Genomic DNA, 17,500 nt, shown 5'->3' with positions numbered 1-17,500 from the left:
GAATGAAGGCCTTGTTGGTTGTTAAAAGTTCAGATTGGCCAAGGAAAGACACTGGCTTGGGCACTCCACCCCTTGACAGGGAGAGCAGATGAGAGGATCCTTTTAAGAGCTACTCGCTGAATACAGGAATGGAGGAAGTCAGTGATCCATGAGAGTAGATGGCCTTCGATGCTATAAACAGAGGGTTTGGAGATCAAGGTGGGGTGCCAGATTGTATGAAATGCTCGAGTTATTTCCAGAGAGACGGCTCTGATCTCATGTTTGAAATTGAGGCTTTATCTATTGTTGGGAGAGTCTAAAGCAGCATGTCCAGGGTAGCATTACCGCAACCGAAACGGAACTGATGATCTGAGTTCAGGCCGTTGGTAAAAAGGAAGGATTCAATGCGAATTGCAATGATAGATTCCATGACCTTGCTTTTAATTGGAAGCAAGCTCATAGGCCAGTAGTTAAGCTGTTAAGAGGATCTGTTTTTTCACCATGTTTGTGTATTGCAGTGATATTGGCTAACTTCCAGGCAGATGGAAACTGCTCCAGAGGGATTGATCGAGTGAACAGAGCAGAAAGAGGATGAGCAAGAGCAACAGAGAAGGTCTTTAGGACACATGCACTGATTCTGGGCCTGTCGCAGAATCGTACTTAAGCTTTTCCAGAAATATATTTGGTTTGTTGAAATATCTTTTGTTTGCAAATGCAAATTGTGAAAAAAGTTCCTACACCTTGGTTTTGGTTCAGTTTAGCTACCTTACTGAACTGTGTTTATTTCCATCATCTCAAGTTACCATTTATTGGCTTGAATGTTGTGCACAATTGAGCATATTATATACAATTTGGCAGACAGGTTATGTTTGTGATACAGACAAATTGATTCGATTTTTTTATGTAACAGGGCGATATACCTGGAGGCGAGATCTCTGTGGAAAGTATTTTTATGTGTGTATATATATATATATATATATATATATATATATATATATATATATATATATATATATATATATATATATATATATATATATATATATATATATATATATATCTTCTTCTTCTTCTTTCGGCTGCTCCCGTTAGGGGTCGCCACAGCGGATCATCCGTTATCATCCGCATAATGATTTGGCACAGGTTTTACGCCGGATGCCCTTCCTGACGCAACCCTGGTCACCTCTTACGACACAGGGATATTTCAACATAATTACTGCCTTTTACATATTATTTATGCAAAAATGATGGGATTTATTCCCTGTCATGCTCTCTTCCCTTCCTTTTCCCTATCTTCCCTATCTGCTATGATTGATAGATGGAGTAATTGTTGCTATCCTTGGTACCATGGAACATACCAAACATAGTCGGTGGTGTGTGGACGTTATCTTGGAAAGCAAGGAAAGGAAAGCAATATTTTCACCACCAGGCGGCACTGTTGACTTTTGTTAAACTGAATAACGTTTACATATATGGTTTAAAAGCCACACGTAATTCCTAGAACTCGCTTACTTATTACTATTTTTTTATTTATTCCAATTTGATGCATCACAAATTGCTTTGATTTCAATAATAACAACAACAAAATGCAACTGAGTAGCTTGGAAAAGGGGTCGGAAATTATTTATATGTACACAAATATTTCGAATTTGTTTTTTAAACCCCATCACACTGTATAGAGTCAGTGTAACATTGTCTCCATGATTGAAATTACACACTGCCAAAGCATCTTCTGCCTTTATTAAAGCTTACATAAGCTCAAATCCTGGTGTCCCCATTCCCATTATAAACCGAACAACCTATGTTGTTTGTCCACACAGAACACGACTGTTTTTCTCTACAGCCGCTTGTTGGATTAAGACAAAATTTTCACCGTCAGTGCGACTACTCGTATAGAATGTTTTAATGATAATTATGACGTCATAAGTAACGTGGTGTGGCAACCATGTTGGAAAAATGGAAAAACTTTGGACCTCTGTTTCTCCGAAACCGCACCAAGGAAAAAATAGAAACTTGGCACGTGACAAGTACTCCTCATCAGGAAATAAGTGTGATTTTTTTTTTAACAGTCTCAAGTGCCTTTGTTATGACGTCATAATTGCATACAATAAATGCTACATCCGATCAGTATGAACATTTTTGAGGGTTATCTCGGGATAAATTAATCCACAGAAAAAAAAATTGATGATGTCATCGGTCATGTGGTTCGGTCGCTATATTATTTTAAAAAACAAAAACGTTCAAAAATTTTTTGTCCGAAACGGCTGAGCAGATTGAGGCGAGGCTTTACACATATGACTACCTATCCATGAGGAACAAAACCTTCACATATGATGTCATAGGTCACATAGTTTGGCAGCCATTTTGTATTTACCCGAAAACCTATAAAAAATCTTATTCTCCAGAACGGCTGGACAGATCGAGGGGAAACCACACACGCTCCCCAAGCCTTGGGGATACCAGGGTATTCACGAATAATTTATAGGTCACATGGTCTGGTAGCCATATTTTATTGAGAAAAAAATCTTTCAAAAAATCTTTTTCTTGAACTGATTCATCGATTGACATGAAACTTCACATTTATGATCTACTAGTGATGGGGAATATAGGTTTTAAATTTCAACCTGATCAGACACATGCTCTGGCAGCCATGATTATTCAGTTGTTTTGATCTGGGTTCTTTTTGATATATATATATATATATATATATATATATATATATATATATATATATATATATATATATATATACATATACAGTCGACTAGGTGTAAGTCGGCAGCGTGTAACTCGTCACTTCGCCTAAGTCGGCAGCATCAAAAAGTCCCGAATTTATCTCATGTTAAATCCCTTTGAATAAAGGGTCATCCCTGTGTAAGTCGTCATCTCTAAGTCGTCACTTCGTCTAAGTCGTCAGATGTTGTCCATTCCCACGTAATGGAAACTCAAGTAAATTACCACTCCTAACTCGTCACATGGAACTGCTGCCTCATGAGAAGCCCGATTTCATGGAATCGTGATGCTCGCTCATTGGTGTACACCGCCAGTGATAGGCTATTTATAACTGCGTACACACGGTGATCGCACTGCAGGGAGGACAATGGCGACCAAGCGTAAGCTTACAACTAAAACCTACCAAGAAAAATACGACATTATCCAGTTTTGCGAGGCAAATCCACTGATGAAGAAAACAGACATAGCTGAGAAGTTGGACATCAAACGGCAGACATTGAACGATATCTTGAAGAATAAAGGCAAGATATTTGGACAAGTGGAGAAGATCGTGAGGCCGGTGGTAAGTGTGAAATGCGTGAAATGTGTGTCCTTTGAAGATGTCGATGACGTGCTCATCATCTGGTTTCGGCAAATGTCGGTTCAGCCAAATATTCGGTTTCGGCCGATTCGGCCAAAAATTCGGCCGATACTGTCTTTCGGTGGAGGATTGCCCAGCCAACATCATGGAATACAATGACCGGTTTGAATCCTTTCTCATGCACCAGATGCCCAAGAGTTTGAGGCAGTCAAACATGACGGATTACTTCGCGAAGAAGTAAAGGATCGATCGAGCTTAGTGTTGAAGTCCGATCATGGTTTTATATTGGCTTGTTTTGTACATTACCGCACTCACTTACACATAGGCATTGAGTAATAATCATCACCACGATGACTGTGTGTCATGTAATTTGTCACCATACCATCACCGATGGTATACGAGTTGTCTTACAGAGTTGTTCATTATCTTTACTTTTGATAAACTGATTCATGAATTCCATCTTTGCTTGATCACTTTCCAACTCACCAACTCACCCCCACCTATGCCCTGAGGATTGTGTTTTCCTTTTGGTACAATAGCCGGCTCTCACACATATGTGTCCAGGCCACGCGCGACTTCATCCTTCACCCCACAGTCATCATGAATGTTCGCATACGCATGAGTCGTCACATTTCTAAGTCGTCACTTTTTTCTCGGTCCCGATGGTGACGACTTACGCCTAGTCTACTGTATATATATTTTGAATAAGGTTCACTTGGCTGCGTCTGGATGGGTTTGAGGGTGGAGGAGTAGCAACTGAAATGTGAATCCTATCCAGGTTCCTGCTGATGATTTCATCTATGCTTTTTGCTTGTTTGGGTTCCTTCTGATGACTCCAATGTATACTGTACCTATTTGGTCTTCCATTTGATTTGAATTGAATTTACTTTAATCGCATTCTGAATTAATTTGAATTACAATAAACGTCATGGGTCAGGGTCAGGTGTCTGATCAAAGCATGGTTGCATCAAAGCGGGACATCTTGTTTCCCAGTCTTCACTGCCAGCAGTTATAAAGTGTCAGTTATAGTTTTGTCTATTATTATCCCGCCCCCCCCGCCCCCCCCCCCCGGAGGGAGGGAGCGGGATATTGTAATCTTAGGGTTTGTTTGTCTGTTTGTTTGTCTGTCTGTTAGCAACTTTACGGCAAAACGGCTTTAGCAAACACTATCAAATTTAATCCACAGGTGGGCAATGAACCTTGGACGACCCCATTAACTTTTGGGTCCAATTGGATCAAAGGTCAAGGTCAAGGTCACGAAAAGATCAAAATCGTGGCTCATGAAGCTCATAACTTCATCAAAAATGATCTGATTTATTTCAAACTAAGCTTATAGTGAACCTTATTCTATTTGTCACTTATAATCCTACCCATTCCTATAGTGAAAAATGCATATTTGTGAAGATCGGTCCGGTCTGAAGTTTTGGGGCTCATGGTCATCGGTCAAAATTACAAATTTTCCATTAAAACTAAAACATGGTTACGAAAATACAACTTTACGGGAAAACGGCTGGCTCAAACACTGTCAAATTGTATCCACAGGTGGGTAATGAACCTCGGATGACCCCATTAACTTTTGGGTCCAATTAGGTCAAAGATCAAGGTCAGGTCACGAAAAGGTCAAAATCATTTTTCGGTCATAACTTCGTCAAAAATGGTTTAATTGACTTCAAACTAAGACTAAAATATTCCTTATTCTATTCCTTATAATCAACATTCAGGTTAAGGATGTATCAAATTTAAATTTGATCCCCAAAATAACTTTATGCCTTAAATGGGTGGGATTTGTTGTGCCTGGCACCACTTGTTAATTACGTAACACACCAGTACACAAACAGCACACAAAATACACCACACAAAACTCCACAAACACCACACAAAACAAGTCCTGGCGAGGATCTGCGATCTCTAATTGCTCTTTTTTGTTTAAATAGTGTTGTGGAAAATAAAAGAATGTATAAAACGTTCAGTATTTCTTTACGTGAGTCACTTTGTCACTTCAAGCTGCCTGGGCATTGTTGGCAGTATTTAAACTTTCAAGTAGATTGGATGAGCAAGTGGTTTGGGGGTGGTGGGGATGGTGATATGAGATATGTCTTTGTATTGCTGCTCAACTAGTTCGATTTTACCTGAATATAGTGCTATGTAATGAAATAAAACATGCAACATTGCATGGTAATTATGTATTTTTTATTTTCGACTCTAATTCTGCGAGCCTGGTGTTGGCTCAGTGGTTTGGGTGGCGGCTTGGGATCCTATGGTCCTGAGTTCAAGCCCCGTTGGCCGCTGAATTAATACACCAGGGGGTTGACTCATCCTGTCATCCTTCGGCGAAGGTCGGCGAAATGAGTAGCAGTGTTTACTGGTGGAAGGGCACTGCATCAGCGACACAGTCGCGCTTCCAAGAAATGATAGCTATCCCGGCAGCGGAGCTGCCACACACAAGAAGAAGAAAACTGTAATTCTGCAATAATGTCTTTTCGTGAACGACCCAGTTTACCAATACAGTTAGAGCTGTTAATTCAAAATATCTAGTAGTCACAAAATCAAACAGCGTTGACATTCATAGAGTTAAACCAAAATATGGACATTTCCCTTCCTCGACCCCAAAATCACAAAAATCCAGTTATCTTGAGAAAGATAGTTTCCTGAAGTCATATCTGTCTGCACATCATAATTAAAGTCATTAACTCAATATTAATACGGTGTCGACAATGTCTTCACAATGACTTGTCTTCGTCAGTTGAAATTAAACAGCAGTTTCTAATGACGTTTAGCATGTTTTAAAAGTCTGCCTATGAACAGTCCAAATGAAAATGGCACGAAATCACCAAAATGTCATGAATCTTTAGCATCACCATGGTAGCCAGAGTCACTTGATGGAACTTTGTTTGGATTTTTGCATTGTTCACCTCCCATGTAATTACAGGATTCTGTACATGGCATCCCATTGCTTTTGCAGGCACACCTGTAGCTGTGTTGACATGCAAACACCTTACACCTGCATGTTGTCTGCTCAACCAGTCCAACTGGGTTAGGGTCTTTGGACATGATGGTGGGTTGGAGTTTCATCTGGCTCTTTTAACTCCCCAGGCAAAAATAGCATTCCTTTCCTGCATTAATTCTTTGCAGACTACTGTAGTTAGTAGGACCTGTTACCGTCTATCGTATATTAGAGTACTACTCTTATATACGATAGTTCTAACTGTAGCATTTTTGCCTGAGATCTTGGTTGGCGAGCAGTGACTTCTTCCAGATAAAGGACTGATAGCTCTATGGATGTGCAGCTGGGTGCTGATAGAAGTTGGTGGGAAGCATTCACTCTTCTGCCTTTTCTGACAGAACATCCAATATCTGATTTTGTCTGCAGTGTCACCAGCTACCCGAGCTGTTGTGTACAGGGAGCACACAAACTGTTCGCATGCACGGACAGTGTCCTCTGTCAGTGGAATGATATCTCCCAGTTGGGCCACTTGCTTTTGCTAGTCTTTATCTTTCTGGAGCTTCCTCAAAGCTGTCTTCTTCCCAATGCCATTGAAAGCACTCATTGAGTCACATCTTGTGAGTGCATGCAAGGATGGAAGTACTTTGAACACTTCTAGATCAATGGTCGAGACTATTTTGTGGATTGGGATGAAGCGTCGTCTTTGCTTCACTCCAGTATGAAACCAAAGTTTGTGGGACATCATTCTGGTGTACAAATGTGTACATGTGACTGCAACATCTGTGCCTGGTGATTGCATAATCACCTGTGGGTTGTCATATATGAAGCATTGTGCGTATGCATCAGAAGTCTTGCGTCTGCCTCTTCATGGTCAGAATTCAGTGGTGACAGTTTTGTCACGTGTCCTCTTGTGATCAGCTTGCACTCCTTTCCATTCTTGAAGCCTCCGTCGAAGACCAAGTCAGCGCCTGGTGCCACTGTTCATTGAGGAATGCACACAGGTTTGCCTTTTTGTTTGTATTTTGATGTACTTCTCCCATTGTTTTGGCAGGAGTACACTGGGTCCCCTGATCTTAATGTCCAGTGTTTTCGATGACCCTCGTCACATACATTCTCCTGCCTTGATGGAGTCAGGTTAGTCACATTGATCAAAGACTACATCTACTCTATTGCAGCAATTCTCCCCAAGCGGTGCTGATATATCATAGGAAATTTATTTTTCTGCCAACAGATGTGCTTCTACAGGTCATGATGGCATCGTACCAGATACGATGTTGATGAGGGGCTGGCACTCGTCTTCATCGACAGCATCATTGTCGAAGGGATTTGTTGCAAGACCATATTTGAATGTCAGCCTCTGGACATCACCTTCATTGCTCTTTTGTTTGACTACACCAGTCTCCTTGTGTGTCCTTACTTGTTCACTGTCTTGTACAGCACACATCTCCTTTGTGGCAGATGTAATTGTAGCCTCATGACTTCGTAAAGGTTTCGAGCGTTAACCCTTCGTCTGTCATGACTTGTCAGGAACCATCTGTCTTGGGCTTGTTGCTTCTGGATGATATGCACGATCCCTCCTCTCTTCTCGAAGTCCAGGTTGATGGAATGCTCTAGTGCCATGTCGATCCAGACACGACTGCATTTCTGGCTTGATCGACAGACAGCGTGGTTACCCTTCATTAACTTTTTGTGCACCTCAGGGAACTTCTCCGGCAGTCGATTGATGACGTCACAGAGGTATACGGGGAGCCATCGTGAGTAATTTGTTCGGTCCATAGAGAAGGAGTATGGAGCCATCCTTGCTGCAGTCACCAAGTGCAACTCCCAGCATCCATCTCTCAGCGTGAATGAATTCGAGCAGCACCTGAACTATCTCATATCAACACGATAACAACAATTGTTGAGGAATCTTGCCTGTATTAGCTGAGAGAGAAAAAAAAAATTCTGCCTATTTTCCAGCTTTGCGCCTTGGCCGCCAACCCCTCGAAATGAAAATTGGCTGTCATTTATTGTTGTTGCCACAATTCAACTGTACATCAAGGGTGGTCATGTTCTGGAGTCATCCCCCAAGCAGCCTGAAGTGATCCCATTTTCTTGGGATGTTTTGAGAATTGGCTCTTGGAATAATGGGATGCTACCAAAATGGCATCCTGCATGAAGAGGATGCATTTAAATGACTGGGCTTAATATTTTACAAAAATGGAAAAGTTTTCAGGAACATTGACAAATATAGGTGTTTTGCTACTTTAAAGTTGACGTTTTAAAGTTGTAGTACAGTTCTGTCATTCCTGAAACGATGAGATTTTCATCTAAATATTTCCCCCATCATAGCATGCACTTTACCTCCTCTGACCTCATCACATCCGAGATTTTTTTTTTTTGTATACCTTGTCGAGGCTCGTATGAGAGCTAACACACAACTCACAGCAAGGGGGCATGAGACAAGAGGGGCGGGAGTGGAAGGGACAAAACAGTGGGGAACAGACACATTTGGTGAACTGTGGAAGGGAGAGGGATGGGGATGGGATGGGGAACATGGTGAAGAGCAGATGGACATTACAGGGACTTTCAGGAAGGAAAGCAGGGGAATTGAAGGAAGTGGGCTTGGGTGGATTATCGGGGGTAGAAAAGATCGAGGATTTGGATGGGGGAAGATAAGAGGTGGTGGTGAACAGCTGTTTTGAAAGCCTGGAGGGAAGAATGGGAAAGAATAGAGTGAGGAAGTTTATTCCAAAGGCGGGAAAAAAGAGGAATGAAAGAGTGAAGATGAGCAGTGATTCGTAATTTTGCTAGTTTTACCAGAAGGGGGTTGTTGGCGGACCTTGAGCGCCCTGTGGAAATGTGGTGGGGACAAATCGCAGAGAGAGCAGGGGGGGCAAGATTTTGCAAGATCCGAGATTTTGAAATGATCACTTGTCATATCATCATGAGCAGAGACGTTTCTCTGATTTGTTGACACAGGTGGCGTCTTAATGAGTTGGGGAAACAATGCAGACAAACAAAAATGGTTTTGATAGGCCATAGGATCCAAACAGGTTGAGAATTTGCAATGATGCTGAATTTGGATTCAACAAATTGTACACCCTTGTCTGTGCACACAGGTCGAAAAAGCCCAACAGTTGGGTTGACATGTCGAGTTGTAAGAAACATTTGACATGGCTCATCAAAGGCCATATTAAAATGAGTTAAACGTCAATTGGGATTATAGTTAATATACTTCCTTCCAAAATGACACCTGCGTTTAGTGTAAAGAACATTTGACCCAGCATACCATGATTTATCCATGCCTCACTAACTTAGCTTAATATTTAACTTATCTTGTGTGTTCTCATAAAGAAGAAAACAGCTACATTTTATTAGTACAAAAATATTGACGTGAAAACAAAACAGCCAAATTAAAACTATATATATATATATATATATATATATATATATATATATATATATATATATATATATATATATAATTATATATATTTAAAGTATTTATTTTTCTTCGAAAGATATGTTATCTAAAGGCGCTGTCACACCTTGATGTTTTAGCCAGCAATGGCAACGTATAAAAATGTATGTAAAACGTTGGCGTACGTTGGAAGTTTTGAGGTTTTTTTTTTTAAGTTTTGGTCGTATTCATAACGTGTTGGTCGTATGCATAACATATTAGTAGTGGGCACAGAACGTTTCGTTGTCTTATAGATAACTTATACCAACGAATGCTTAGCCTGTTGTCGGCGTTCACAACCTTTGCCCAACGATAGTTTAACTTAAGGCATAGCGCGCTGCACGTATCGCCGACGAACTCGTGGCGTAGCCTGTTAAAAACCTGCCGCACGCCAATTTAAATCATAACCGCCTGAAAATTGGAAGTGTCAACATCGCAGTCACACCTTGACGATATAGCCAGCGTGTGCCGACCTATGAAAAATGTGTCTAAAATGCTGGCACACGTCGAATACGGTATGGGTAAGTTGTGTATACGTAAGGAGCACACTGAAAAACAATGAAGTACGCTGTCATATTCCGTGGTACGTCTAGTACGTCGTGAAATTTCAAGCATGCTGAAAATTTTACGACGTACTCGACGTATGGCTCACAAGTTCCGCATACGCTGGCATAAGTTCTCGGCACGCTCCGTGATCGTTGTCACACGTCGGACACACGTTACTTGTAAGTTACTCATAAGTCGGAACATGTCGAGGTAATGTTTAGCATACCCGAAACTTAATTTTTAACCTATGAGTAGCGTGCTTTGAACCTATGAGTAGCGTGCTTTGAACCTATGTGTAACGTATCTCAAACGCACATTGTCGTCTGTAGACGAATTTGATAGACGTCTTCCGGATGACCACATAACTTACTGAACGTGTTTCTAAATTACATCTACCGTATAATGGCGATTTGGCAGCATTTCGGGGAATTGGTATATACAAATGGGCTTCACAAGAGGAACCCCTCAGTGTTCCAGACTCCATGTTGAGTAGATGTCAATGTCAGTAGTATCAGTAGTAGTAGTAGTAGTAGTAGTAGTAGTAGTATTGGTAGTAGTAGGTCTATGTCAGTAGTTGTAGGTGAGCGTGATGGGGAGGGTGTGGGTGATGATAGATCCTCGTTGCGTCCACGAATAGGAGACTACTTTGCACCATTGTTCGATGTTCTTTTCAGCAATTTTTTTTTTCTCATTCCCACGATGAACTATTTTTTTGTTTCAGTTTTTAAAGTATTCAAAACGACTTGGACAAATGCATAATGCACTAGTAATGAACACAGAACGCTTCGATAACTTATAGATAAGTTATACCAACCATTGATTAGTGTGTTTTAGGCGTCCACAACCTATGCCCAACGAAAGTCTAACGTATGCATAGCATGGCAGCGTATCGTCGACGATTACATGAGGTTTTCTATTCATAGGCTGCAACTTCACTTTTAATAAATGCCTGTCACTCGCCTATTGTTTTTGGACGCTGGTGCTCGGCAATTGAAATCGTTCCATTGAACGAGTTAAATCGCTTCCACAGCACTGCAGTCATGGCACCAACAGCAGCAGGCTCAGTGCCAGCCTCATGCCAGGCTCAAGTGGATCCCTGTAGAAGGTGTACTGCTTGGTTATCCTTGGACCCACTCTGGCTAGCAGCTCGTCGAACATCGCTGGGGGCATTCGCAGGAAGTTGATGAAGGATGTATGGTCCTCGTTCCGGAGTTCCACCATGAGCTGGTCATATATGCCGTAATGGCGTCGCCTCCCGATCCATGGTCTGACCCAGTTCCTTCTCCTCCGTTCACGTCTTCTTCTCCCGGCTCTATTGGCACGCAACTGGGCAGTGTCAACTCGATGAGGTCATGTTGATGTTGGAGGACAGCTCGTAGGTATTCTCGTCGCAGCGTTGCCGTATCCTCCATCTCTCGGAATGACATGGACATGTACTCACCACGAAGTCTAAAAAAAGACGGGTTCCTCCTGCGAAGCCCCTTTTTATATACCAATTCCCCTAATCGCTGTCAATACGCCATTATACGGTATCTGTAAGTTATAAACGCGTTCAATAAGTTCTGTGGTCGTCCTGAAGACGTCGAATACATCTACATACGTATTTGTGCATAGGACATGCTTTACAAATAATTCCCAAGCACATTACTCGTAGGTTATAAATAAGTCACGGGTACCCTAAACATTACTTTGATGTGTTTCGACTTATGAGGAACTTTCAAGTAACATGTTGCGAAGTGTGAACAACGTTCGTGTAGCGTGCTTACAAAACGTTACTCATAGGTTAGAAATAAGTTTCGGGTACGCTAAACATTACCTCGACGTGTTTCGACTTATTAGTAACTTACAAGTAACGTGTTTCAACGTGTGTCAACGATCACATAATGTGCCTACAACTTATGGCCAGCGTAGCGGAAAGTGTGAGTCATACGCCGGCATACGTCGTAAAATTTCAAGCATGCAAAAATTTGAGGACAACCCAAAAGTACAACGTTTAAAGCCAGCGTACTACGACGTATGGCAGTGTTTTTCAACGTGCTCTTAACGTATACAAACTTACCCATAACGTATTTGACGTGTGCCAGCATAACCGCTAAATTTTTCATAAATCGGCATACGCTGGCTAAATCGTCAAGGTGTGACAGCGGCTTCAAACCAGTCAAATTATCATTCGGGAAGACAATTGGAATGAACTTCGCCCACAATTTTTCTGTGAATATGAAGATAGACAACTTATCTTCTGAATTAAATGAGTACGATTGATTTGGACCCCCTTTTTCTGTAAATGTATATACTTTGCCATTAAAAAAAAACAACTGAACTTCTGATTGCTGTTGATGCAATTGATTTAATGTGACATCATAGGACATAATTGAGGTGCAAACTTTCTGACAGAGAAATTCTGAATAATTACATGTCCATTTCATTGTGACCTAATCATGTAATACTGCGTTGTGGTGAATGTTTTCACCGAGGGATCTAACGTGGAAGTAACAATCTCAACAATGGGGAGGGATGTCCACCTCCACCAGCAATCACTTCATCGAGGTTCAGGGTATGACAGGTTGTGCAGAGGTAGCACACTCAGCTTTGAGCTCTCGTGTCTGCATTTGATTCTCAGTCCCATTATCAACTATCAGATTGGTCCTTCTCAGGCAGGGTACAACGTCATTGAGTGGGTCGCCCTTCAGGTGGACATTAAGCTGGGCGTCCGGTCTGCTGGCATGAGCTGGTGGACGTTAATGATCCCATGTTGTGTTTTGAAAATAGTCGACCAGTTATTGCTGGCACCCTGAATAAATTGCAGAATTTCCTGCTGAACTTACAGGGGGCACTGCATCAGCGGTAGAACCATGCTCCCAGCAATGATGCAAATCTGCAGCCACATGCTGCTCATGAACGATAGTTGTGAGGAAACTCAGACAGGATGGTCCAAAATTTTATGAGTTAATGATTACCTTCCAATGAAACTTTGGTTCTTCACATGACTTGAACCATGAAATGCAAAAGCAAGCAGCTTTGCATGCATGCACACACCCACACGTACCCTTCTCTCCTCTCACACTCCCTTCAGTGTAACAGATGAAATGGCTTCAAAAAAACTGCATTCATTTTCACACAAAAAAGCAGTTATTTTTGTATGGCAGGCCTCAAGAAATGTGATGATGCAAAGAAATGTATTGCATTGTTAAATCAAACTAATGTGTGATAACATTTGACATTTCCATTGACTTAACGAGTGATATGAAGGACCAGAAAATGGGGTGAGCAAAACCTGTGTGAACGTCACACACCAATGGACCAAAATAAAAGAAACATCCAATGAAGTTTTTGTTGAAATTGGAACATGAGTAGTCCAGATGTTTGAAATAAAAACCATCGCAAAGCTCTGGCTTGCACGCGTCTGCTGCGCTGGCGAAGACTGCATCTTTTGGGAACACGGACACAGGTTAATAGAGTGCCATGTCTTTTGAGGTCTACATGGTTGTGCATGATTTGAAAAAAGCTATGTATTGAAAGTTTCTTCCCGGTGATTGTTAAAAACGGAGGAGGTGGGGGAAAGCGTGCACCTGCATTGTTATAAAACAGGTGGAGTTTCAGTGTGCTGGGGTGAGGCTCAGAGCCATGAGAAGGGCCATCGTCTGGGTAAAGCATTCTTGGTCACCTCTCTCCAACAATTTAATTGAATTGACCATTTCCACAAAACTGGGCTACAGATGATGTTTTTTTTTTTCTTTTCCACATTTTTGAAACAGGCTAATGGGGAAATGTACACTTTGTGGTGCTTCTTGTAATATGAGGTAGACAGATGTAAAAACGTTTTGGGGGATTTGTTAAAATAGAAAGTTACCATTGCTATTATGAGTTGAATGCATATTTGAGTAGGATTCTATGAGAAATTTGTTTCAGCGTTTGCATTATTACGAAGGAGTGACTGTACCACAGATGTAGAGGCGATGCACGTTCCAGCAGGAATTTGTAATTTGCTCAGGTTGTCGGTGATAACTTCGTCAAAAGACACTGTGGAATCTTTAATGTCTCTCCAACTAATGCTAGTGGATGGGTCTCTAAAGGTGGCATACTCATTGATGCAACCATTTTGATGTGTTTTTTTTTCCCTTGTTATCCGAAGAAGGCCATTGACATGAAACGAGCGAACCACCTAGTCAGTTTGTTTACAATTAAGAAGCTGATACCAAAACAGCAACCATGTATGTGCTATCACGTATCAAGCACTGTGATCTGGTGTCAAGAAACCTCAAAGAAGACCTGTTCAGGTTGGAATTTGTAATTTGGCCATGGTGCTAGTGATAACTCACCTACTATTCATGAAGGACACTGTGGGATCTTTTACATCCACCAACTAATGCTGGCAGATGGGACTCCCAGTTTAACGTCCATCCGAGGGATAGCACACACATTGATGAATCGCCCTGCCTGTGAAACCCCGGGATGACAGTTTAGAGCTGGGCTGAGATTCGGCTATCCTGCCAGTTCACCATTGTAATTGTGTATAGTCAAATTTGGAATCGAACCCACACTGGACAGCTCAGGACCGAGTGTGCTACCTCTGTGACATCCTGCCAGACAGCAAGTTACCGTGAAAACATTCATAAAACTAGAACGGGCACTCGGTAGGGCACATACCTTCGCCGCCGCTACTTTTTTCCGGGCACATTTGAAGAACGTCATTTAAAAACGTCCATGACGTCACAACCATCAGTCCGATCGACGTCAAATTTGGTGTTAGACGTCATTGAGGGCAGTCCAACAAAATGGAATGATAAACACTGAAAAATTAAAAAGTTTAAAAATGACGTCATCTTGTGACGTCATTTTGACGCACTTCCAATGACGTCACTACCAATCGCGGACTACCATCCTGAAAGCTCTTATTTCACAGAACATTTTAATGTTGGCTTCATGTCAATAGCTCTATTAGATCTGAAGTTATGCCTACAAGTATATTTTGACCTTGAGTGTGACCTTGACCTTGACCATAGAGTTAATTTGCAAAACCTGTTCATAAATAAGCAGATATTTTGGTACTGATCATAATGCCTGGATTTGGGACAATTTCCTTTACAAATTACATAGATATTTGAATATAAAATATCAGAACATTTTAGCCACAATTGAAAAACGTTATGTTCAAACATCAATGACGTCATAACAGTCAGTCCGAACGACGTCAAATTTGGTGTGTGACGTCCTTAAGGTAAGTCCTACAAAACGGTATGATCAAAACTGATGAGGTCAAAAATTGAAAATTTACGTCATCTTGTGACGTCATTTTGACGCATTTCTGATGACGTCACGTCAAATCTGACACCACGTACCCGAAAGGTATTTCGTCATGGAACAATATGGCATTGGTTGCATGTCGATAGCTGTCTTATGAAGGAAGTTATGCTCAAAAGTTTGTTTTTGACCTTTTCATGACCTTGACCTTTGACCCGATCGCTCCCAAAATCTAATCAAATCGTCCTTGGATAATCACGAATCATCCCATCAATTTTCATGCAATTCGGTTTTATACTTTCTGAGTTATGCGAATAACAAACAAACACACATATTCACAAATAAATAAATACACAGCGACCAAAACATAACCTTTCGCAGAATGCGAAGGTAATTATAAATCATTGGGTTGACCTTTTTGTATACAGAGTCTGCTCGTGGAAGAGCGAGAACACTGAATGGATCAAGGATGCAATGGAACAAAAGGAATACATGGAGGGGAGAGAGAGAGAGAGAGAGAGAGAGAGAGAGAGAGAGAGAGAGAGAGAGAGAGAGAGAGAGAGAGAGAGAGAGAGAGAGAGAGAGAGAGAGAGAGAGAGAGAGAGAGAGAGAGAGAGAGAGAGAGAGAGATGGGGGGGGAGGTGGACACCAACATCAGGGTTGGAGTACAAGACAGAGGGAGACTTGGGTAAACAATGGGTGTGGGAAGGAATGAAGGGTCAGGGGAAGACCATTGGGTGGTGGACAAGATGGTTACAGAAGCAAACTCTCAGGAAGGAAAAACTGGACTCTTGGAAGGAGGTGGGTTTGGGGCTGGGGGTTAACGGGGGTAGAAAAGATCATGGTTTGGGATGCGGGATGATCTGAGATGGTGGTCAACAGCTGTCTTGATATGAAGACTTGGAGGCAAGAAAGACATTTAAAGTGAATGTGGAAGTTGGTTCCACAGGTGGGGGGGAGGGAAGGAACAGATGATTTGAGGTGAGTAGTGATTCTGGATTTTGGGAGTTTCTCGAGAAGCAGATTGATGGTGGACCACGTGTGCCCTGCAGAAACCTGGGAGGGACAGAGCCAAGAGATGGCAGAGGGTGCAAGACCAAAAAGGAGGTGTTACAATGCAGAGGTGCCACCGACCTGTTTGTGAGGTGAAAGTAACAGGTCTAGACTCTCAGCTTCCTCGCAGGAGTTCCAAATGATATTGATGGCCTTGCCTTCCACGGCATCAAGAAGGGCAAGGTGTGAGGCAGGAGCGCTGGCCAAAAGGGTAGAGCAATACTCCATCAAGCTGTGAATGAAGGCCATGCATGGTGTCAAAAGTTGATTCGCCAAGGAAAGACCTTTCAATAAGAAAGATGCCCAGTCGGCAGCTGGCTTTGGAGACTATCTTGGAAATATGGTCTGCCAAAAAAAGGCCGCCGATGACTGATTTAGACCATCTCTCGAAAGGATCATGGGATGGTCTAACTGTTCGTTTCCACCCCTCTTTGGCAGGTGGAAAATTGCAAGTTATATATTTCTTGTTCTACTCTTGCTACTTGGTGACTGTTGCTTTTTGCTGAAATTTTGAAACTTTATACAGTATTCACTTTGTCATTTGTTACATTGTGCATGATAAAGGTTATTTACACGTGTACGCAATACTAACGATTTTGTCTATGCACCTGCTGTTTTCAATCTTTTGCAGCGTGACGTGATGATTCAGAGGAGAAGAGAAGGTACAAATCCAGACATGCCCACAGCTGGGGAGAGAGTTGGCATTCTTCATAGTTACACAGACATGCCTTATTAGCAGTTAATTTTATTTTCACCTTATTTGGTGGCATTTTCCATACTTGGCCCACTGTGTCCGCTAAACATTTTGGCGTCTAGTAAATCTCCCTCTCAAATGCATGGAATCACTCACAATAAGGAAGGGCAGGAGCACTAAAGCTTTCCATTTGCTATCATTTTTTATTTCTATTTTAAATGGAAACGAGGCACAAACAAGGCATAAAGCCACTCTAGCGAGGTAAGGGATTAAGGGAAGGTTAGCTAA

The 17,500-nt window shown here is 41.7% G+C and overlaps 1 protein-coding gene across 1 annotated transcript in view; it reads left to right on the top strand.

Annotated features, from left to right (window-relative positions):
- CHCHD7 (coiled-coil-helix-coiled-coil-helix domain containing 7) overlaps positions 1–17,500 on the top strand; it is a 34,423-nt gene that overhangs the window by 16,310 nt on the left and 613 nt on the right. The window contains exon 3 of the mRNA XM_085895168.1: positions 17,150–17,500. This exon is cut by the window's right edge and continues 613 nt beyond it. Coding sequence (XP_085751294.1) covers positions 17,150–17,254 — 105 coding nt within the window. The 3' untranslated portion in view covers positions 17,255–17,500. The remainder of the gene's footprint in view (positions 1–17,149) is intronic.

The sequence above is a fragment of the Eptatretus burgeri genome, chromosome 9 (genome assembly GCF_056783735.1).
Source record: "Eptatretus burgeri isolate ZD-2024b chromosome 9, Ebu_testis_v1, whole genome shotgun sequence".
NCBI lineage: Eukaryota > Metazoa > Chordata > Myxini > Myxiniformes > Myxinidae > Eptatretus > Eptatretus burgeri.
This window is presented reverse-complemented; position numbering and strand designations above follow the sequence as displayed.